This window comes from Vulpes vulpes, chromosome X (genome assembly GCF_048418805.1).
Source record: "Vulpes vulpes isolate BD-2025 chromosome X, VulVul3, whole genome shotgun sequence".
Lineage (NCBI taxonomy): Eukaryota > Metazoa > Chordata > Mammalia > Carnivora > Canidae > Vulpes > Vulpes vulpes.
The window spans coordinates 45,932,245-45,956,700 of NC_132796.1; the positions used below are offsets into that span (position 1 = coordinate 45,932,245).

The window sequence follows — 24,456 nt, forward strand, 5'->3', positions numbered from 1 at the left end:
AAACAAGGGCCTTAAATGGTACACTGAACCAAATAGATTTCAGAGATACATATAGAACTTTCTATTGGATGCAACCGAATACACATTCTTCTCATGTGGACATGGACTTTCTCCAGAATTGACCATGTACTTACTAGGTCACAAATCAGGTCTCAACTGATATCAAAGATTGGGATTATGACCTGCATATTATCATACCACTGTGCTTTGAAACTAGAACTCAATAACCAAAAGAAACTTCGAGAGATTAATGGGTCAACCAGAAAGTGAGAGAACTAAAAAGATTCATGAAAACTAATGAAAATGAAGATATAACCATTCAAAATCTTTGGGATATAGCAATAGCAGTCCTAAGAGGGAATACATCGCAATACAAGCATCCCTCAAAAAATTGGAAAAAACTCAAATACACAAACTAACCTCGAACGTAAAGCAATTGGAGAAAGAAAAGCAGGTAAAGCCTACACCTAGCAGAAGAAGAGGGATAATAAAGATTCGAGCAGAACTTAATTAAATAGAGATTAGAAACAGATGAACAAAACTAGGAGGTGGTTCTTTGAATGAATTTATAAGATAAACAAACCCAAGCCAGCCTTATTAAAAAGAAAGAAGACTCAAATTAATAAAATCATGAAGGAAAGAGAAGAAATAGCAACCAATACCAAGGAAATACAAGGTATCTTAAAGACATATTACAAGCAGCTCTATGCCAACAAATTAGGCAATCTAGAAGAAATGGATGCATTTCTGCAAAACCACAAACTACCAAAACTGGAACAGGAAGAAATAGAAAACCTGAACAGGCAGATAACCAGGAAGGAAATTGAAGCAGTCATCAATAACTGCCCAAGACACAAAAGTCCAGGGCCAGATGGCTTCCCAGTGGAATTCTACCAAATATTAAAAGATGAAATAATACCTATTTTACTAAAGCTGTATTGAAGGATAGAAAGGGATGGAATAGTTCCAAACTTGTTTTATGAGGCCAGCATTATCATGATTCCAAAACCAGACAAAGACCCCACCAAAAAGGAGAATTATAGACCAATTTCCCTGATGAACATGGATGCAAAAATTTTCACCAAGATAGTAGCCAATAGGATCCAACAGTACATTCAGAAGATTATTCACCATGACCAAGTGGGATTTATCCCAGGGATGCAAGGGTGGTTCAACACTCATAAAACAATCAGTGTGATAGATCACATCAAGACAAAAACAAGAACCATATGATCCTCGCAATAGATGAAGATAAAACATTTGACAAAATACAGTATACATTCTGGATTATAACTCTTCAGGGGGATCCCTGAGTGGCTCAGTGGTTTGGCGCCTGCCTTTGGCCCAGGGTGCGATCCTGGAGTCCCGGGATCGAGTCCCACGTCGGGCTCCCGGCATGGAGCCTGCTTCTCCCTCCTCCTGTGACTCTGCCTCTCTCTCTCTATGTCTATCATAAATACATAAATAAATCCTAAAAAAAAACCTCTTCAGATTGTAGGGATAGAGGGAACATTTCATAAATATCATAAAAACCATTTATGAAAAGCCCACAGGGAATATTCTCAATGGGGAAATCTGAAAATCTTTCCTCTAAGACCAGGAAAATGACAGGGATGTCGACTCTCACCACTATTATTTATCATAGTACTAGAAGTCCTAGCCTCAGCAATCAGACAATAAAAAGAAATAAAAGGCATTCAAATTGGTAAAGAGGAAGTGAAACTCTCCCTCTTTTCAGATAACTTGGTACTAAATATAGAAAACCCCAAAGTTTCCATCTCATAATTGCTCAGACTCATACAGCAATTCAGCAATGTGGCAGGATACAAAATCAATGCCCAGAAATCAGTGGCATTTCTATACACTAACATTGAGACTGAAGAAATGGAAATTAAGAAATAAATCCCATTTACAATTGCACATAAAAGCAAAAGATACCTAGAAATAAACCTAACCCAAGAGATAAAGGATCTATGTTCTAAAAACTACAAAATACTTATCAAGCGAATTGAGGAAGAAACAAAGAGATGGAAAAATATTACATGTTTGGGACTAGAAGACTAAATATTGTGAAAATGTCTATCCTAACCAGTGTAATTCACGCGTTTAATGCAATCCCTGCCTAAATACTATGGACTTTCTTCACAGAGTTGGAACAAATAATGTTAAGATTGTATGGAATTAGAAAAGACCCCGAATACCCAGGGGAATATTGAAAAAAAAAAAAAAAAAGGAATGCTGCGGCTGTCACAATGCTGGATTTCAAGCTGTATTACAAAGCTGTGATCATCAAGACAGTATGGTACTGGCATAAAAACAGAGAAACAGAGCAATGGAACAGAATAGAGACTCCAGAAATGGACTCTCAACTCTATGGTCAACCAGTGTTCGACAAAGCAGGATACAATATCCACTGGAAAAAGGATAGTATCTTTAATAAATGGTGTTAGGAAAATTGGACAGCATGTGCAGAAGAATGAAACTAGACTATATAAAGATAAACTCAAGATTATTGAAAGATCTAAATGTGACACAAGAATCCATCAAAATCCTAGAGGAGAACACAGGCAACAACCTTTTTGAACTTGGGCACTGTAACTTCTTGGAAGATACATCTATGAAGGCAAGGGAAATAAAAGCAAAAATGAGCTATTGGGACTTAATCAAGATAAAAAGCTCTGCACAGCAAAAGAAAGAGTCAACAAAACTCAAAGACAACCTACAGAATGGGAGAAGATATTTGCAATGTACATATCAGATAAAGGGCTAGTATCCAAAAATCTATAAAGAATTTATTAATCTCAACACCAAAGAAATGAAAAATCTAATCATGAAGTGGGAAGAAGACATAAACAGAAATTTCACCAAAGAAAACATACACATGGCCAACAAGCACATGATAAAATACTCTGCATCGCTTGTCATCAGGGAAACACAAGTCAAAATCACAATGAGATACCACCTAAAACCAGTTAGAATGGTGAAAATTAACAAGATTAGGAACAACAAACGTTGGAGAGGATGTGAGAAGGGGATCCCTTTTGCACTGTTGGGAATGCAAACTGGTATAGCCACTGTGGAAAACAGTGTGGAGGTTCCTCAAAAAGTTAAAAACAGAGGTACCCTATAACCCAGCAATTGCACTACTGGGTATTTACCCCAAATATACAGATGTAGTGAAACGCCAGACCACCTGCACCCCAATGTTCACCATAGCAATGTCCACAATAGCCAAACTGTAGAAGGAATCACGATATCTTTTAACAGATGAATGGATAAAGAAGATGTGGTATATACAGTGGAATATTACTCAGCCATCAGAAAGTACAAATACCCACCATTTGCTTTGATGTGGATGGACCTGGAGGGCATTATGCTGAGTGAAGTAAGTCAATTGGAGGACAATCATCATATGGTTTCACACATACAGAGATTATAAGAATTAATGAAAGGGATTTTTAAGGAAAGAAGGGGAACTCACTGGGAAAAATTAGAGATGGAGACAAACTATGAGAGACTCATAATTCTCAGAAATGAACAAAGGGTTGCAGAAGGGGAGGTGTTCTGGGGATTGGGGATATGGGTGATGGGCACTGAGGAGGGCACTTGATGGGATGAGCACTGAGTGTTTTTTTTTATAATAAATTTATTTTTTATTGGTGTTCAATTTGCCAACATACAGAATAACACCCAGGAGCACTGAGTGGTATACTATATGTTGGTAAGTCAAATTTCAATGAAAACAATTAAAAATAAAAATTTGGAAACAAAAAAAAAAAGAAAAAAGCATTGGTCAAACCAGAGAGATCCTTAATGAAATGATAAGATACCTAAAATCTAGTCAGGCTTAAATAAAAAAGTGGTACATGGATACAAACCTAGCTGAATGAAGTGACCACAAGGATGGAAGAATCAGAGGAAGGAATAAATGGTATAGAAGATACCATAATGGAAAATAATCACGAAGGTAAAAAGAAGCAGAAAGGAAAGTCTTGGATCATAAATGTAGACATAGGGAACTCAGTGACTCCATACAGCATAATAATATTCCTAACAGTCCCAAAAGAAGAAGATAAGGAAAAGTGAGCAATAGATTTATCTGAGGAAATTATAGCTGAAGACGACCTGAATCAGGGGAAGGAAACAGACTTCCAATCCAGGAGGCTCAAAGAACTGTCATCAAAATGAACGAAAGCTGACAAACAACAAGATTTATCATAATAAAATTTGCAAAATACAGATTTAAGGGTGAAAACCTAAATTCATCATGATAAAAGAAATCTCTAATTTACAAGGGAAGAAAAATAAGTTTAGCAGCAGAACAATCCACAGAAACTTAGCAAAAAAATGGTTATGATATATTGAATGTATTGAATTGGAAAAATATGCAGCCAAGAAATATTAAAGGGCACACTTTTAGCAAGGAAAAAAGACCAAACACAACAAAGACTAGAAAGGAGCAGAGAAAATCTCCAGAAACAACAAATTTACAGATAATACAATGGCACTAATTTCATATATAGATCAATAATCACTCTGAATATAAATGGACTAAATGCTCCAATCTAAAGACACACGGTATCAGCATGGATAAAATATAAGACCTATTTATATACTGTCTACAGGAGACTCACTTTAGACCTAAAGATACCTGTAGATTGAAATGAGGGGATGGAGAACCATGTGTCATGTTAATGGACATCAAAAGATACCCTTAGCCGCCACACTTACATCAGACAAACTGGATTTTAAACCAAGAACTGTAACAAGAGATGACGAAGGCCACTATATTATAATTAAGGGGCCTATCCAACAAGAATATGTAACAGTCATAAATATTTATGCCCCCACATGGGACAAAATAATAATAAGTGATCTAAACACTCCCATGTACAACAATGGGCCAATCATCTAAGCCGAAAATCAACAAGGAAGCAATGTTTTTGAATTATAGACTGAACCAGATGGACTTAACAGTTATATTCAGAACATTTCATCCTTAAGTAGAAGAATACACATCCTTTTAGAGTACATGGAATATCCTCCAGAAGAGATCACATACTGGGTCACAAATCAGCCTTCAACAAGTGCAATAAGACTGAGATTTTCAGACCACAAATCAATTAAACCTGAAGTTAACCACAAGAGAAAATTTAGAAAGACCTCAAATACATGGAGTTTAAATAACATCCTTCCACAGAATGAATGAGCTAACTGGGAAATTAAAGAAGAAATAATAAATGACATGTTACCAAATAAAAAGGAAAACATGATAATCCAGAACCTTTGGGATGCAGCAAAGATGATAAAAAGAGGGAAGAATAAAGCAATATAAGCCTGCTTCAAGAGTCAAGAAAATCTCAAATACACATCCTACCCTTACACCTAAAGGAGTGGGAAAAAGAGCATCAGATAAAGCAGAAAGCCAGAAGAAGAGAAATAATAAAGATTAGAGCAACAATCAATTATACAGAAACAAAAACAACAACAAAAACCCAGTAGAACAGCTCAAGAAAACTAAGAGCAGGATGTTTGAAAGAATTAAAATTTGATAAACCCCTACCCTGACTTATCAAAAAGAAAAGAGAAATGACCTAAATAAATAAATTCATGAATGAAAGAAGAGAAATCATAGGAAACACCACAGAAACAATAATAAGAGAATATTATGCAAAATTATATGCCAACAGACTGGACAATCTGAAAAAAAAATGGATAAATTCTGAGAACATTCAAACTACCAAAACTGAAACAGGAAAAAAATAGAAAAATTTAACAGATCTATAACTAGCAAAGAAATTGAATCAGTAGTCAAAAATCCAACAAATATCCAGTGCTAGATTATTTTCCACAGGAATTCTACCAGACATGTAAAGCAGAGTTAATTCTTATTCTTCACAAAATGTTCCAAAAAATAGCAATGAAAAGAGAACTTCCAAATGTATTGAACAAAATCTCTATTCCAAAACAAGAAAAAGACGCCATTAAAAAGAAGAATTACAGGGCACCTGGGGGGCACAGTCAGTTAAACATCTGGCTCTTGATTTCAGGTCCAGTCCTGATCTCAGGGTGGTGAGATGAAGCCGTATGTCAGGCTCCATGCTCAGTACAGTGTCTGTTTGAGATTCTCTCTCTCTCTTCCTTCCCCTCTGACTTGTGTGCTCTTTCTAAAACAAACAGATAAATGCATAAATACATAAATAAATAAATATTTTTTAAAAATTAAAGGGAAATATCCCTGATGAACATGATTGCAAAAATTCTCAACAAAATTCCATCAAAATTAATCTAATAGTACATTAAAAGAAACATTCACAGCAATCAAGTGGGATTTATTCACAGACTGCAGGGGTGATTCAATATTCACAAATCAGTCAACGTCATGCACCAAATTAATAAAACAAGCATCATTAATAAAATAAGAGTAATATGCAGAAAAAAATTTGACAAAGTATAGCATCCATTCTTGATAAGAAAATAATCAACAAAGTAGGGATAGAGGGAAAATATCTCAACATCAAAAAGGAAATATACAAAAGACCAACAGCTGATATCATCCTAAATGGGGACAAATTGAGAGCTTTACCTGTATTATAAGAGATAAGATAAGAATATCCATTTTCAACATTGTTATTTAACATAGTACTGGAACTAGTAGTCTTGGCAAGAGACAACAAAATGAAATAAAGTACATCCAAAGCATCAAGGGAGAAGTCAAAAATTTTGCTACTTACAGACTACATGATACTCTATGTAGAAAACCCAAAAGACATCACCAATAATTGCTAGTACTGAAAAAAAATACAACAAAGTCTCAGGATATAAAATCTATGTACAAAAATCTATTGCATTTCTATACACCAATAATGAAGTAGTAGAAATAGAAATCAAAGAACTGATCCCTTTTACAATTACACCAAAAACAATAATATACCTAGAAATAAACCTAAATAAATGATAAAAGTTCTGTACTCTGAAAACAATAGACAACTTATGGATGATATTGAAGATAACAAAAAGAAAAATGGAAAAAATTCCATGCTCAAGGATTGGAAAAACCAGTATTTTTAACATCTTTACACTACCCAAAGCAATCCACACATTTAATGGAATCCTTATTGAAATACCATGAGCATATTTCACAGAGGAAGGAAATAATCCTAAAAATTTTATGGAACCACAAATGAACCAGAATAGCCAAGGCAAATTTTATTTTATTTATTTATTTTATTTTTTTAAACTAATTTTTATTGGTGTTCAATTTACCAACATACAGAAAAACACCCAGTTCTCATCCCATCAAGTGTCCACCTCAGTGCCCGTCACCCATTCCCCTCCAACACCCGCCCTCCTCCCCTTCCACCACCCCTAGTTCGTTTCCCAGAGTTAGGAGTCTTTATGTTCTGTCTCCCTTCCTGATATTTCCCCACATTTCTTTTCCCATCCTTTATATTCAAGGCAAATTTTAAAATAAAAACAACACTGAGGGAGACCTGGTTGGATCCGCAGTTGAGCACCTGCCTTTGGCCCAGGGCGTGATCCTCAAGTCCCTGGATGAAGTACCACATCAGGCTACCACAGCAGGCGTGGAGCCTGCTTCTCTCTCTGCCTATGTCTCTGTCTCTTTCTGTGTCTCTCATGAATAAATAAAATCTTTTATAAAAAGAAAAGAAAAACAATACTGGAAGCATCACAATTCAGGGAATTCAAGCTATATCACAAAGCTATAGTCATCAAGACAGTATGGTATAAACACAAAAACAGAGACAGATCAATGGAACAGAATGGAAGATCCAGAAATGGAACCACAACTATATGGTCAACTAATCTTCAACAAAGCATGAAAGAGTATCCAATGGAAAAATGAGTCTCTTCAACAAGCAGCACTGGGGAAATTGGACAGCAAAAGAATGAAACTGGGTCACTGTCTTACACCACACACAAAAATAAATGTAAAGTGAACTAAAGACCAAAATGTAAGTCAGGAAACCATTACAATCCTAGAGGACATCATAGGAAGCAAGCTCTTGGATCTTGGCTGTAGCAACTTCTTACTAGATACATATCTGCAGGCAAGGGAAACAAAAGCCAAAATGAACTACTGGGACTTCATCAAGGTATAAAGCTTCTGCACAGCCAAGTAAACAATCAGTTAAACTAAAAGACAGCCTATGGAATGGGAGGAGATACTTGCAAATGACACATCTGATAAAGGGTGAGTATAAAGAACTATAAAGAACTTACCAGACACAAAACCCTAACATCAAATAATCCAGTTAAGAAATGGGTAGAAGACATGAATAGTCACTTCTCCAAAGAAGACAAATGAAGATGCTCAGCATCACTTATCATCGGGGAATATAAATTAAAACTACAATGAGATATCACCTCACATCAGTCAGAATGGCTAAAATTAATACAGGAAACAACAGCTGTTGGTGAGGATGCAGAGAAAGGGAAACCCTCTTCAACTGTTGGTGGGAATGTAAATTAGAGCAGCCACTCTGGAAAAAAGTATAGAAGCTCCTTAAAAAATTAAAAATAGGGATGCCTGGGTGGCTCAGTGGTTGGGTGCCTCCCTTTGACTCAGGTCATGGTCCTGGGATCCAGGATCAAGTACCGCATCAGGCTCCCTGTGAGAAGCCTGCTTCTCTCTCTACCTGTGTCTCTGCCTCTTTCTTTCTGTGACTCTCATGAATAAATAAATCTTTAAAAAAAAATTAAAAGGGCAGCCCGGGGTTGCTCAGTGGTTTAGCACCACCTAAAGCCCACGGCCTGATCCTAGGGTCCCGGGATCAAGTCCCGCATCAGGCTCCCTGCATGGAACCTGCTTCTCCCTCTGCCTGTGTCTCTATGCCTCTCTCTCTGTCTCTCTGTCTCTCATGAATAAATAAATAAAATCTTTTAAAAAATTAAAAAAATAAAAAGTTAAAAATAGAGGTAATCTATGACCCATCATTTGCACTAATAGGTGTTTACCCAGAAGATACAAAAATACTGGTTAGAAGGGGCACATGACCCCTTACGTATAACAGCATTATTAACAATAGCCAGATTATGGACAGAGCCCAAATGTCCATCAATTGATGAATTGATAAAGAAAAGTGTTATATATATGTATATGTATATATATATATATATATATATATATATATATATATATATATTACTCAGCCATGAAGAGGAATAAAATACTACTATTCGCAGGAATGTGGATGCAGCTAGTGTGCATTTTGCTGAGTGAAATAATTCAGTCAGAGTAAGACAAATACTATATGATTTCACTCATATGTGAAATTTAAGAAAAAATACAAATGGGGGAATAAGAGAAGAGAAAAAAAGACAGAAATCAATTTCTGGAGACACTTAACTATAGAGGACAAACTGATGATTCAAGGAAGGGTGGTGGTTGGATGGATGTACTAAATGTGTGATGTGTATTATGGAGGGCAGCTGTTGTGTTAGGCAATGGGTGTTATATGTAAATAATCACTAAATTCTACTCCTGTAGCCAATATTAAACTATATGTTAACTAACTTGAATTTAAATAAAAATTTGAAAAAAATATTTGAAAATAATTTAAAACATCTTTCATTTAAGTAGTTATGAGATGAAAGCAGGAGTTCCTATACTAATATAAGGTAAAATATATTTTAAATAAAAAAGGGTCACAACAGACAAGTATATTATATATTTTTAAAATGTTTGAAATAGCAAGAACATATATCATTTTTTAAAATTTAAATTCAATTAGCCAGGCGCACCTGGGTTGCTCAGTTGATTGGGCATCTGACTCCTGATCAGGTCTTTATACTAGAGTCCTGGGATTGAGCCCCATTTTGGGTTTCCTGCTCAGCTGGGAGTCTGCTTTTCCCTCTATTCCTCCCCCTTGCTTGTGCGTGATCTCTTTCTCTCTCTGTCTCAAATAAATAAAAAAATAATCTTTTAAAATATAAATTAAATTAGCCAACATATAGGACATCATTAGTTTCAGATAAAGTTTTCAATAATTCTTCAGTTCCATATAACACCCAGTGCTCATCACATCATGTACCCCCCTTAATGCCCATCACCTAGTTACCCTACCCACCCCACACTTCTCTTTCATATATGTTAGTTTGTTTCTCAGAGTTAAGTCACTGAAGGTCTGTCTCTTTCTCTGATATTAATTAATTAATTAATTCATTCATTCATTCATGAAAGACACAGAGAGAGAGGCAGAGACATAGGCAGAGGGAGAAGCAGGCTCCCTGCAAGGAGCCCGATGCAGGACTCAATCCCAGATCCCGGGATCACGCCCTGAGCTGAAGGCAGACGCTCAACCCCTGAGCCACCCAGGTGTCCCTCTCTCTGATTTTTTAAAATTCACTTTTGCCTCCCTTCTCATATGGTCTTCTGAAATATTTCTTATATTTTGCATATGAATGAAACCATATCATAATTGTCATTCTCTTATTGACATATTTCACTTAACATAATACTCTTGAGTTCCATCCACATTGTAAATGGTAGGTATTCATACTTTCTGATGTCTGAGTAATATTCCATTGTATATATACATGATATCTTCTATATCTATTCAGTTGTTGAAGGTCATTGTGACTCCTTCTACATTTTGGCTATCATGGACATTGCTGCTATAAAATTGGGGCGCAGGTGCTCCTTTGTTTCCCTACATCTGTATCTTTGTGGTAAACAGCCAGCAGTGTAATTGCTGCATTGTAGGGTAGCTCGATTTTTAAAGTCTTGAGGAATATCCATAATGATTTCCAGGGTGGCTATACCAGATTGCATTCCCACAAACAGTGTAAAAGGGTTCCCCTTCCTCCACATCCTCATGAAATTTGTTTTTTCCTATCTTGTTAAGTTTAGCCATTTTAAGTGGTGTAATCGTAATCTCATTGTGGTTTTGATTTGTATTTTCCTGAGGATGTGTTCTTGGGCATTTTTTCATGTGTCTGATGCCATTTGTATGTCCTCCTTGGAGAAACGTTTGTTCTTTTCTTCTACCCATTTCTTGACTTTATTATTTGTCTCCTTTTTGGTGGGTGTTTGTCTGGTTTTGGGATCAAGGTAATGCTGGCTTCATAGAATACATTGGGTAGTATTCTCATTTCTATCCTTTGAAACAGCTTTAGTAGAATAGGTATTACTGACTTTGAAAAATTCTTTATAGGTCTTAGATAGTACCCTTTTATCTGAAATTACATTTGCAAATATCTTCTCCTGTTCTGTAGTTTGACTTTAAGTTTCAATGACTATTTCTTTTGCTGTGCAAAAGCTTTTAACCATGATGAATCCCAGTGGTTCATTTTGGACTTTGTTCCCCTTGTCTTTATAGATATGTCTTACAAGAAGTTCCTGCAGCAGAGGAGAAGATGTTGCTGCCTGTGTTCTCTAGGATTTTGATGGAGACTTATCTCACATTTGGGTCTTTCATCCATTTGAGTTTATATTTTGTTATGGTGTAAGAGAATGAAATTTTCTGCATATGGCTGTCCAATTTTCCCAACACCATTTATTGAAAAGACTGTTGTTTTTCCAGTGTACAGTATCTCCTGCTTTGTGTAAGAATAGATGGCCATAGAAGTGATGGTCCATTACTGGAATATCTATCCTGTTACATTGATCTATGTGTCTATTTTTGTGCAAGTACCATGGTGTCTTGATGAACACAGCTTTTCAATATAGCTTGAAATTATTGTGATGCCCTTAACTTTGGTTTTCTTTTTCAACCTTCCTACTTACAGTATTTTCTGGTTCCATAAAAATCTTAGAATTATTTGATCCAAATCTGAAAAAAATGTTCATACTATTTTGATAGAAATTTCATTGAATGTGTAGGTAGATCTGAGTAGCATAGATATTTTAACAATATTTATTCTCCTAATTAATGAGCATGGAATATTTTTCGAGCTCTTTGTGTCTTTCTCAATTTCTTTCTTGAGTATTCTGTAGTTTATAGAGTACAAATCGCAATGTTGTTGATTAGGTTTATTCCTAGGTATCTTATGGAATTTGGTGCAATTGTAAATGGCATAAATTACTTAATTTCTCTTTCTTCTGTCTCATTGTTAGTGTTTAGAAATGCCACTGATTTCTGGGCATTGATTTTGTATCCTGCCACATTGCTGAATTGCTGTATGAGTTCTAGCAATCTAGCATAGAGTCTTTTGGGTTTTCTACATATAGTATCATCATCTGAGAAGAGGGAGAGTTTGATTTCATCTTTGCCAATTTGAATGCATTTTATTTCTTTTTGTTGTCTGATTGCTGAGGCTAGGACTTCTAGTACTATGATGAATAGCAGTGGTGAGAGTATACATCCCTGTCATGTTCCTGATCTTAGGGGAAAGGCTCCCAGTGTTTCCCCATTGAGAATGAAATTTCCTGTGGACTTTTAATAGATGGCTTTTAAGATGCTGAGGAATGTTCCCTCTATGCCTACACTCTGAAGAGTTTTGATCAGGAATGGATGCTGTATTTTGTCAGCTGCTTTCTCTGCATCTATTGAGAGGATTATACGGATCTTCTTTTTTCTCTTATTTTTAAATTTTTTTTAAATTTTAATTTTTTTCTTTTTACTCTTATGGATGTGATCTATCACATTGACTCTTTTACGAGTGTTGAACGACCCTTACATCCCAGCGGTAAATCCCACTATGTCGTGGTGAATAATCTTCTTAATGTTCTGTTGTCTCCTGTTGGTTAATATCGTGGTGAGGATTTTTGCATCTGTGTTCATCAGGGATATTGGTCAAGAATTCTCCTTTTTGGTGGGTGTTTGTCTGGTTTTGGGATCAAGGTAATGCTGGCTTCATAGAATACATTGGGTAGTATTCTCATTTCTATCCTTTGAAACAGCTTTAGTAGAATAGGTATTGCTTCTTATTTGCATTTTTGCATTTTGGCTTCCCCTGAGAAGCCACCTGGCCTTGGACTTTTGTGTCTTGGGACACAAGAGGTTTTTGATGACTGCTTCAATTTCCTCACTGGATATTTGCCTGTGCAGTTTTCTATTTCTTTCTGTTCCAGTTTTGCTAATTTGTAGATTCCCAGAAATGCATCCATTCCTTCCAGATTGCATAATTTTTTGGTATGTAATCACTCATATGTTTTTTAAATCATTTCTATTTCCTTAGTATTGGTTGTGGCCTCTCCTCTTTTCATTGTGATTTTATTAATTTGAGTCTTTTCTCTTTTTAATAAGACAGGCTAAGGGGATGCCTGGGTGGCTCAGCAGTTGAGCCTCTGCCTTCAGCTTAGGGAGTGATTCACAGTCCAGGGATCAAGTCCTGCATCAGGCTCCCTGCAGGAAGCCTGCTTCTCCCTCTGCCTGTGTCTCAGCCTCTCTCTCTGTTTCACATGAATAATAATTTAAAAAATCTTTAAAAAATAGGACTGGCTAAGGGTTTATGTATCTTGTTGATTATTTCAAAGAACCAGTTCCTGGTTTTAATGGTCTGTTCTTCAAATCTTCTGGTCTCAATTTCATTGAGTTCTACTTGAATCTTTATTATCTCTCTTCTGCTTGGTATAGGCTTTATTTGTTGTTCTTTCTCGATTTCCCTTAGGTGCAAGATTAGGTTGTGTATTTGTGTTTTCCAATTTTTTGAGGGAGGCTTGCATTGTGATGTATTTCCTTCTCAGGACTGCCTTTGCTGTATCCCAATGACTTTGAAAAGTTGTATCTTCATTTTCATAAGTTTCTATGAATCTTTTTAATTCTTCTCCAATTTCCTGGTTGACCCATTCATCTTTTAGAAGGATGCTCTTTAGCCTCCACGTGTTTGAGTTTCTTTCAAATTTCTTCTTGTGATTGAGTTCAAGTTTCAAAGAATTATGGTCTGAAAATATGCAGGCTATAATCCCAATATTTTTGTATCAGTTGAAATCTTATTTGTGACCCAGCATGTGGTGTATTCTGGAGAAAGTTCCATGTGCAATTGAGATTAATGTGTATTCAGTTGCATTAGGATGGAATGTTCTGTGTATATCTGTGAAATCTGTTTGGTCCAATGTATCCTTCAAGGCCCTTGTTTCCTTGGTGATGTGATGATTAGATAATTCGTCTTTTTCTGAGAGTGTCATGTTGAAATCTTATACGATTAATGTATCATTATCTATGTATCTCTTTACTTTGGTTATTAATTGATATAGTTTGCTGCTCCCACATTAGGGGAATAAATATTCATAATTGTTAGTTCTTCTTGTTGGATAGACGCTTTAAGTATGATATAGTGTTCTTCTTCATCTCTTATTACAGTTTTGGTATAAACTCTACTTTATCTGATATGAGGACTGCAACCACAGCTTTCTTCTCAGGAACGTTTGAATGATAAATGGTTCACCAACCTTTTATTTTCAGGCTGGAGGTGTCCTTAGTTCTTAAATGAGTTTCTTGTAGACAACAAATAGATGGGTCTTGCTTTTTTATCCAGTCTGAAACCCTGCATCTTTTGATGGGATTATTTAGCACATTTGCATTCAGAATAAGTATTGAAAGTTATAAATTTAGTGTCCTTGTAATCCTATTCTGTCCCTGTTTTTGTGGATTATTTCTTTGGGCTTCCTCTTTCTTTTACAGTGTCCCCCTTAATATTTCTTGCAGAGCTAGTTTGATGGTCACATATTCTTTCAGTTTCTGCCTATCTTGGAAGCTCTTTCTCTCTCCTTCTATTCTGAATGACAGCCTTGCTAGATAAAGTATTTTTGGGTGCATATATCATGAATATATCATGCCAGCCCTTTCTGGTCTGCCAAGTGCTTGTGGAAGCAAGCACAGAAGATTGCTTAACAATCTTCAGATTATAACTTCTGTTAATCTGATATTTCTCCCCATATAAATTAAGAATTCTTGTCTCAAGTGCTTTTAGAATTTTCTCTTTATCTTTGAATTTTGCGAGCTTCACTAGTATATGTTGGGGTGTTGATTGTTTTTGTTGATTTTGTTGGGGTCCCTCTTTATCTCTTGTATATCAATGCCCGTTTTTTCCCCCCAGATTAGGGAAGTTCTAGCTATGATTTGTTCAAATATATGTTGTGGTCCTCTGCCTCTCTCTACCTCTTCTGGAATCCTAATAAAACCAATATTATTCCTTCTCAAGCTATCATTTATTCCCCTAATCCTTTCCTCATGGGTTATTAATTGCTTTTCTCTTTTTTCCTCAGCTTCCTTCTTTTCCATCAACTTGTCTTCTATGTCATTCACTCTTTTTTCTACCTCATTAACCCTAGAAGTTAGAGAATCCAGTTTAAACTGCTTCTCAGAAAAGGATTTTTAATTTCAGCCTGATTAGTTCTCAATTCTGCAATAAGAGAATCTCTAGGGATCCCTGGGTGGCGCAGTGGCTTGACGCCTGCCTTTGGCCCAGGGCACGATCCTGGAGACCCGTGATTGAATCCCAAGTCGGGCCCCCGGTGCATGGAGCCTGCTTCTCCCTCTGCCTATGTCTCTACCCCTCTCTCTGTCTCTCTCTGTGTGACTATCATAAATAAATAAAAATTAAAAAAAAGAGAGAATCTCTAGAGTCCGTTATGCTTTTTTTTCAGAGACATCAGTAATTTTATAATTGTACCTCTGAATTATATCTCTGACATGATACTTTAATCCATATCTAGCAGGTCTGTGTCAGAAAGTAATACTTCCGGTTCTTTCTTTTCTGATGAATTCTTCCTTCTACTCATTTTTTCCAGTGCATATTAGCTGTATGAGTGAGCAGAGTAAAAAAAAAAAATGTACCACGACCTAAGTAAAATACTCCTCAAACAATTCCAAAGTCAGAAGTCAGAAAAGAAAAGAAAAGAAAAGGAAAAACAGAACAAAATAAAACAGAAGCATTATGAAAGGGGAAATCAAAATAAAAAAAAATAATAAGAATTCAAAAAAAGGTGGGGAGGATGAGGTGGTGGAGAGAGAATATAGTCTCACCAAATGGACCTAGAGGGTGATCCTCTTGGTTCTGAGTGTATTTTGTTCTAGAAAGATGTTAATTTCCAAATTCATTTAAATCTGCAAAACTTATATAGAGACCAATCATTGACCACCCCCCCCCCCCAAACAGAGACAAGTTAAAAGAGACGGGGCAGAATGGGAAATAGGAGAGAATGTAGTCTCACACCATGAGACCAGACCAGTACGTTGCTGTGTTTTTCTGTCAACGGGGTCTTCAAAGAAGTGGATGGAAAGTCTCGGGATTCTTTACGAGCCTTCACCCGGACATTTGTCGCTGTTCCTGCCAGCAATTCAGGACTGTGCATCGTAAATGACGAGCTATTTGTGCGGAATGCCAGCGCTGATGAGATCCAGAGAGCCTTCGCCATGCCTGCACCTACACCTTCCTCCAGTCCAGTGCCCACCCTGTCCCCAGAGCAGCAGGAAATGCTGCAGGCATTCTCTACCCAGTCTGGCATGAACCTTGAATGGTCCCAGAAGTGCCTTCAAGACAACAACTGGGACTACACCAGATCTGCCCAGGCCTTTACTCATCTCAAGGCCAAGGGCGAGATCCCAGAAGTGGCGTTTATGAAGTGATCTGTAGTCCTGCCCCAGAAGAAGCTCCCTGTAAAATAGCCCTTGGATATTGATGTCTCCTTGTCATGGCTGTCGTCTCCTCTCTGGCCCCGAGGCCACCCCGTGACTGTGACTCAAGAGGAAGGGCTGCTGGATCCCTCTCCTCACCTGCCTTCTGGAAGACTTCTGGAAGCCTTCCAGAAGATTGAGCCTCACTGGTGCCAGGAAGCCAAAGCTTACTTTGTAGAACTGACACTAAACTCCCCGAAGGACTTAGGTGCTCTGTTTACTTAACCCCCAAACCTGCCCTACTTTTTAAGATAAAGAGTGATATTGTATTTTGTGAAAAAAAAAAAAAAAAAAAAAAAGCTCTACTTCATTCTGGGTATATTTTGGTCGTGGATTAGGAGATACTAACTTCCACCATTATAAAATGAATCTAGACTTAAAAAAAAAAACAGAAAACAAAATCCCATAACATGTATAACTACCAAAATTAATTTGAATGTGATGAAAGGACTACAAAAATGAAGAATATATCTAAGACATGTAATTGTAGTATTATGAAAGTCAAAACAGAAAAAAAAAAACTTAAAAATGAAGAGTTGATAAAATACAGTAGTTAAAGCAGGAAAAGAGAAAAATATTGATAAATTTTAACCTGAAATTTAAAAAAAAATCATATAAAAAGAACCTTTGAGTTCTATATACTATTTTCCCTCAGTTCTTGAACTTTCCAGTGCTGCTTGGTCAGTACACTTGCTCTTTCCCTGTTTTTCCAGCATTTCTTCTGGGGGAAGGGTCTGCTGCTCTGATTCTCAGGTGTCTGTGCCTGGTTGGAGATGTCCCACACTTTGCCAGGTGGCCGGGCTCAGTGTGAAGGTGTTTATCCTCTGAGGCCTTTGTTCCCTAGAGGCCTCACCTCTCCCAGGTGAAAGGAAAAAATAAAAAATAAAAAATGAAGGCAGCCAGCTCCCCAACCTTGGAGTCAAAGAGCTCCCTGGGAGAACTGAACCATAGTCTCCCACTGTACAATGGATTAGATCCTCCAAAGGGCAGGTGCAGGGGCACTGATTTGCACAAACTGAAAGGTGCCCAGTGGCAGAAGTGTTCTCATTGTCCCATGCCCTCCCCTGTTCTGCCTATACCAGGGGAAATGGAAGATAGCAAGCTTCATCTGCTGGGTCACACTTAGTTCGAAGGCACTGCACAGCTCAATCCAGGGTCCCTCGGTTTGCCTCTCCTGAAGAGAATGGAGGACAGCTCACCTCTCTCAGTTGCTGGGATCTAGGGCAAAGAGAGCTCTGGTGCCAGCCTTTGCACCCATCTAGATTCTCCCAGCCCACCACCCCCCCAGGTATTGGAGCATTTCAAACCTTTACCATGATTCTACCTCAATTTGTGGTGAGCTTCCTCCTGGGCATCCCTATACTAATTGTGTCTTCTTTTTTCCACCTCCTGTTTTCTTTTTTAAAAAATAAATTTATGGGATCCCCGGGTGGCGCAGCGGTTTAGCGCCTGCCTTTGGCCCAGGGCACGATCCTGGAGACCCGGGATCGAATCCCACGTCGGGCTCCCGGTGCATGGAGCCTGCTTCTCCCTCTGCCTGTGTCTCTGCCTCTCTATCTCTCTCTGTGTGACTATCATAAATAAATAAATTTTAAAAAAAAATAAATTTATTTTTTTATTGGTGTTCAATTTGCCAACATACAGAATAACACCCAGTGCTCATCCCATCAAGTGCCCTCAGTGCCCGACACCCATTCACTCCGACCCCCCACCCTCCTCCCTTTCCACCACCCAGAGTTAGGAGTCTTTATGTTCTGTCTCCCATTCTGATATTTCCTACCCATTTCTTCTCCCTTCCCTTCTATTCCCTCTCACTATTAATTATATTCCCCAAATGAATGAGACCATATAATGATTGTCCTGCTCCGATTGACTTAATTCACTCAGCATAATACCCTCCAGTTCCATCCACGTTGAAGCAAATGGTGGCTATTTGTCATTTCTAATGGCTGAGTAATATTCCATTGTATACATATACCACATTTTCTTTATCCATTCATCTTTTGATGGACACCGAGGCTCCGTCCACAGTTTGAATATAGTGGACATTGCTGCTAGAAACATCGGGGAGCAGGTGGCCCGGCGTTTCATTGCATCTACATCTTAGGGGTAAATACCCAGCAGGGCAATTGCTGGGTTGTAGGGCAGGTCTATTTTTAACTCTTTGAGGAACCTCCACACACTTTTCCAGAGTGGCTGCACCAGTTCCAACCAACAGTGCAAGAGGGTTCCCTTTTCTCCGCATCCTCTCCAACATTTGTGGTTTCCTGCCTTGTTAATTTTCCCCATTCTCACTGGTGTGAAGTGGTAACTCATTGTGGTTTTGATTTGTATTTCCCTGATGGCAAGTGATGCAGACCATTTTCTCATGTGCATGTTGGCCATGTCTATGTCTTCCTCTGTGAGATTTCTCTTCATGTCTTTTGCCCATTTCATGATTGGATTGTTTGTTTCTTTGGTGATAAGTTTAATAACTTCTTTATAGATCTTGGAAACTAGTCCTTTATCTGATACATCATTTGCAAATATCTTCTCCCATTCTGTAGGTTGTCTTTTAGTTTTGTTGACTGTATCCTTTGCTGTGCAAAAGCTTCTTATCTTGATGAAGTCCAAATAGTTCATTTTTGCTTTTGTTTCTTTTGCCTTCATGGATGTATCTTGCAAGAAGATACTGTGGCTGAGTTCAAAAAGGGTGTTGCCTGTGTTCTCCTCTAGGATTTTGATGGAATCTTGTCTCACATTTAGATCTTTCATCCATTTTGAGTTTATCTTTGTGTATGCTGCAAAGGAGTGGTCTAGTTTCATTCTTCTGCGTGTGGATGTCCAATTATCCCAGCACCGTTTACTGAAGAGATTGTCTTTCTTCCAACGGATAGTCTTTCTTCCTTATCGAATATTAGTTGACCATAAAGTTCAGGGTCCACTTCTGGATTCTCTACTCTGTTCCATTGATCTAGGTGTCTGTTTTTGTGCCAGTACCACACTGTCTTGAGGACCACAGCTTTGTAGTACAACCTGAAATCTGGCATTGTGATGCCCCCAGCTATGGTTTTCTTTTTTAAAATTCCCCTGGCTATTCGGGGTCTTTTCTGATTCCACACAAGTCTTAAGATGATTTGGGCCAACTTTCCGAAGAAAGTCCATGGTATTTTGATAGGGACTGCATTAAACGTGTAAATTACCTTGAGTAACATTGACATTTTCACAATATTAATTCTGCCAATCCATGAGCATGGAATATTTTTCCATCTTTTTGTGTCTTCCTCAATTTCTTTCAGAAGTGTTCTATAGTTTTTAGGGTATAGATCCTTTACCTCTTTGGTTAGGTTTATTCCTAGGTATCTTATGCTTTTGGGTGCAATTGTAAAGAGGATTGACTCGTTAATTTCTCTTTCTTCAGTCTCATTGTTAGTGTATGGAAATGCCACTGACTTCTGGGCATTGATTTTGTATCCTGCCACGCTACCAAATTGCTGTATGAGTTTTATCAATCTTGGGGTGGAGGCTTTTGGGTTTTCTATGGATAGTATCATGTCATTGGCGAAGAGGGAGAGTTTGACTTCTTCTTTGCCAATTCAAACGCCTTTAATGTCTTTTTGATGTCTGATTGCTGAGGCTAGGATTTCCAGTATTATGTTGAATAGCAGTGGTGAGAGTGGACATCCGTGTCTTGTTCCTGATCTTAGGGGAAAGGCTCCCAGTGCTTCCCCCATTGAGAATGATATTTGCTGTGGGCTTTTCATAAATGGGTTTTAAGATGTCGAGGAAAGTTCCCTCTATCCCAACACTCTGAAGTGTTTTGATCAGGAATGGATGCTGTATTTTGTCAAATGCTTTCTCTGCATCTAATGAGAGGATCATATGGTTCTTGATTTTTCTCTTGCTGATATGATGAATCACATTTATTGTTTTATGAGTGTTGAACCAGCCTTGTGTCCCGGGGATAAATCCTACTTGGTCATGGTGAATAATTTCCTTAATATACTGTTCGATCCTATTGGCTAGAATCTTGTTGAGAATTTTTGCATGCATGTTCATCAGGGATATTGGTGTGTAATTCTCCTTTTTGTTGGGGTCTTTGTCTGGTTTTAGAATTAAGGTGATGCTGTCCTCATAGAACAAATTTGTAAGTACTCCATCTCTTTTTATCTTTCCAAACAGCTTTAGTAGAATAGGTATGGTTTCTTTTTAAAACGTTTGATAGAATTCCCCAGGGAAGCCATCTGGCCCTAGACTTTTGTGTCTTGGGAGGTTTTTGATGACTGCTTCAATTTCCTCCCTGGCTATTGGCCTGTTCAGGTATTCTATTTCTTCCTGTTCCGATCCAGTTTTGGTATTTTCTGGTTTTCCAGAAATGCGTCCATTTTGTGTAGATTGGGTAATTTATTGGCGTATAACTGCTCATAATAAGTTTTTAAGAGAGTTGGTATTTTCCTTGGTATTGGTGGTGATCTCTCCTATCTCATTCATGATTTTATTAATTTGAGTCTTCTCACTCTTCTTTTTAATAAGGCTGGCTAATGGTTTATGTATCTTATTAATTCTTTCAAAGAACCAACTCCTGATTTGTTAACCTGTTCCACAGTTCTTCCGGTCTCTATTTCATTGAGTTCTGCTCGAATCTTTATTAATTCTCTTCTTCTGCTGGGTGTAGGATCTATTTGCTGTTTTTCCTCTAGCTCCTTCATGTGCAAGGTTAGCTTTTGTATGTGTGTTCTTTCCCGTTTTGGATGGACGCTTGTATTGTGATGTATTTCCCCCTCAGGACCGCTTTTGCTGCATCCCAAAGATTTTGAACAGTTGTATCTTCATTCTCATTAGTTTCCATGAATCTTTTTAATTCTTCCTTAATTTCCTGGTTGATTCTTTCATCTTTTAGCAGGATGGTCCTTAACCTCCACGTGTTTGAAGTCCTTCCAAACCTATTCTTGTGATTTAGTTCCAATTTCAAGACATTATGGTCTGAGAATATGCAGGGGACGATCCCAATCTTTGGTATCAGTTAAGACCGACCTGATTTCTGACCCAGTATGTGGTCTATTCTGGAGAAAGTTCCATGTGCACTTGAGAAGAATGTGTATTCAGTTGTCTTTGGATGTAAACTTCTGTAGAGATCTGTGAAATCCATCTGGTCCAGTGTATCATTTAAAGCTCTCGTTTCTTTGGAGATGTTGTGTTTAGAAGACATATCGAGTGTAGAAAGTGCTAGATTGAAGTCAACAAGTTTAAATGTATTATAATCCAAGTATGCCTTAACTTTGGTTATTAATTGATTGATATACTTGGCAGCTCCCACATTCAGGGCATATATATTGAGGATTGTTAAGTCCTCTTCTTGGATAGATCCTTTAAGTATGATATAGTGTCCCTCTTCATCTCTCACTACAGTCTTCGTGGTAAATTTTAGTTTATCTGATATAAGGATGGCTACCCCTGCTTTCTTTTGAGGACCATTTGAATGGTAAATGGTTCTCCAACCTTTTATTTTCAGGCTGTAGGTGTCCTTCTGTCTAAAATGAGTCTCTTGTAGACAGCAAATAGATGGATCCTGCTTTTTTATCCAGTCTGAAACCCTGCACCTTTTGATAGGGTCGTTAAGCCCATTCACGTTCAGAGTTACTATTGAAAGATATGAGATTAGTGTCATCATGATACTATTCAGTCCTTGTTTTTGTGGATTGTTCCACTGGACTTCTTCTTAAAGGGGAATTTTAAGAGTTCCCCTTAAAGTTACTTGCAGAGCTGGTTTGGGGGGGCACATATTCTTTCAGCTCCTGCCTGTTTTGGAAGGTCTTTATCTCTCCTTCCATTCTGAATGACAGCCTTGCTGGATAAAGTATTCTTGGTTGCATGGTCTTATTTAGGACCCTGAATATATCCTGCCGGCCCTTTCTGGCCTGCCAGGTCTCTGTGCAGAGGTCTGCTGTTACCCTAATACTCCTCCCCATAAAAGTTAGGGATTTCTTGTCTTTTGCTGCTTTAAGTATTTTCTCTTTATCTTTGGAATTTGGAAGCTTCACTAGTAAATGTCGAGGTGTTGAACGGTTTTTATTGATTTTAGGGGGTGATCTCTCTATCTCCTGGATTTGAATGCCTGTTTCCCTTCCTTGATTAGGAAAGTTTTCAACTATGTTTTGTTCAGATACATATTCTGTACCTCTGTCCCTTTCGGCGCCCTTGGGATCCCCAGTTAAATGTAGGTTTTTCTTCCTCAGGCTGTCATTTATTTCCCTTAATCTATCGTCATGGTCTTTTACTTGTTTGTCTATTTTTTCCCCAGTTTCCCTCTTTGCCATCAACTTGTCTTCTATGTCACTCACTCATTCTTCCACCTCATTAACCCTCATCGTTAGGACTTCTAGTTTGTTTGGGTTTTTTAAATTAATTTATTTTTTAAGATTTATTTATTAATTCAGAAAGAGAGAGAGGGAGAGACATAGGCAGAGAGAGAAGCAAGCTCTATGCAGGGAGCCTGACCAGGGACTCGATCCCGGATCTCCAGGATCACATCCCGGGCTGCAGGCGGCGCTAAACCTCTGCGCCACTGTGGCTGCCCGGGACTTCTAGTTTGGATTGCATCTCATTCAATTGATTTTTAATTTCTGCTTGATTAGATCTAAATTCTGCAGTCGTGAGGTGTCTTGAGTCCTTTATGCTTTTTTCTAGAGCCACCTAGAGCTTTATAATAGTGCTTCTGAATTGGCTTTCTGACATTGAATGTAATCCAGAATATGTAACTTGTGTGAGAGAGGACTGTTTCTGATTCTTTCTTTTGAGGTGAGGTTTTCCTTCTAGTCATTTTGCTCAGTGCAGAGTGGCCAAAAACAAGTTTTATTGGGAAACGGAGAAAAAGACAGGAAAGAAGGAAAGAAAAGAGAAAAAGATAAAAGAAAAAAGAAAAAAAGAGATAAAAAAAAGAGAAGAAAACGAGAAATAAACAGAAAGAAAAAAAAGGGTGGGGGAAGCAAACAGAAATAAAAAAAAAAAAACCAGGGGAGAGTATCTTCTGATTCTGTATACTTTAAGTCCCTTGACTTCCCCTGGAACTTGTCAGTCTATCTGGTCTTCTGGGGGAGGGGCCTGTTGTCCTGATTTTCAGGGGTTAGCGCTTGGGGGAGCTGCTCTGCCCCCTGCCTGGTGCAGGGCTCAGCGGGGGTTGTTTACCCTGTGAGGTCCCAGGAGGAACAACCACAGTGTCCGTGGCCAGCTCTGGAGCCCTGGATTCAGCTCCCGCAGTAATGGAGCTCTCAGTCTGCAGGGGCCTGGATGCTCCGGGGGTGGGGCCGCTCATCTGCTCAGCTCGGGGCAGGAGCGTCCTTGCTGTCCTGGGCCCTCCTTCCCTCTGCCTGTCCCGGGGGGAGGCCGGATTCTGAGCTGGGTTCCCAGTGCCCTGTGCTCCCGGGCCTGCGCTGTTGGATTCACACTCTCGGCCGGGCAGCCCCCTCCGCGTGGAACCACCACCTGAGTTGCTCCCGGGTCCAGCCGTGCGGGTGGTGCATCCCTTTAGGGAGCTCGGTGCACTCTCCCTGGGGCACAGGTGTCTGTTAGTGTCTCTGGGAGCCTGAGGGCATCCCCGTCCCTCCTGGGGTTCTGCTCTAACTCCCTGCAAGCGCCTTTATGCCTGGGAAGGTTGGTGAAGCTCCTGCTTCTCCAGGACGTGGCTTTCCTCTCCTGGGGGTTCTTGACCCGGCCTTAGCCCTGCTCCTTGCGGGGCCCCTCCCCCTTGGTTGCCTTTTGTTTCTTTATTTCTTTTTTCCTGGTCTTCCTTCCTTGATAGAAGCGTGAACTCTTCTCACTGTAGCATTCCAGCTGTTCTCTCTTTAAATCTCAGGCCGAATTCGTAGATTTTCAGGATGATTTGAAGGTTATCTCA

At 38.5% G+C, this 24,456-nt stretch overlaps 1 protein-coding gene across 1 annotated transcript in view; it reads left to right on the forward strand.

Moving 5' to 3' along the window:
* Positions 1-16,852, forward strand: part of LOC112912442 (nuclear RNA export factor 1-like) — a 34,809-nt gene extending 17,957 nt beyond the window's left edge. Inside the window, exon 2 of the mRNA XM_072743498.1 lies at positions 16,134-16,852. Coding sequence (XP_072599599.1) covers positions 16,134-16,535 — 402 coding nt within the window. The 3' untranslated portion in view covers positions 16,536-16,852. The remainder of the gene's footprint in view (positions 1-16,133) is intronic.
* Positions 16,853-24,456: the final 7,604 nt, after the last annotated feature.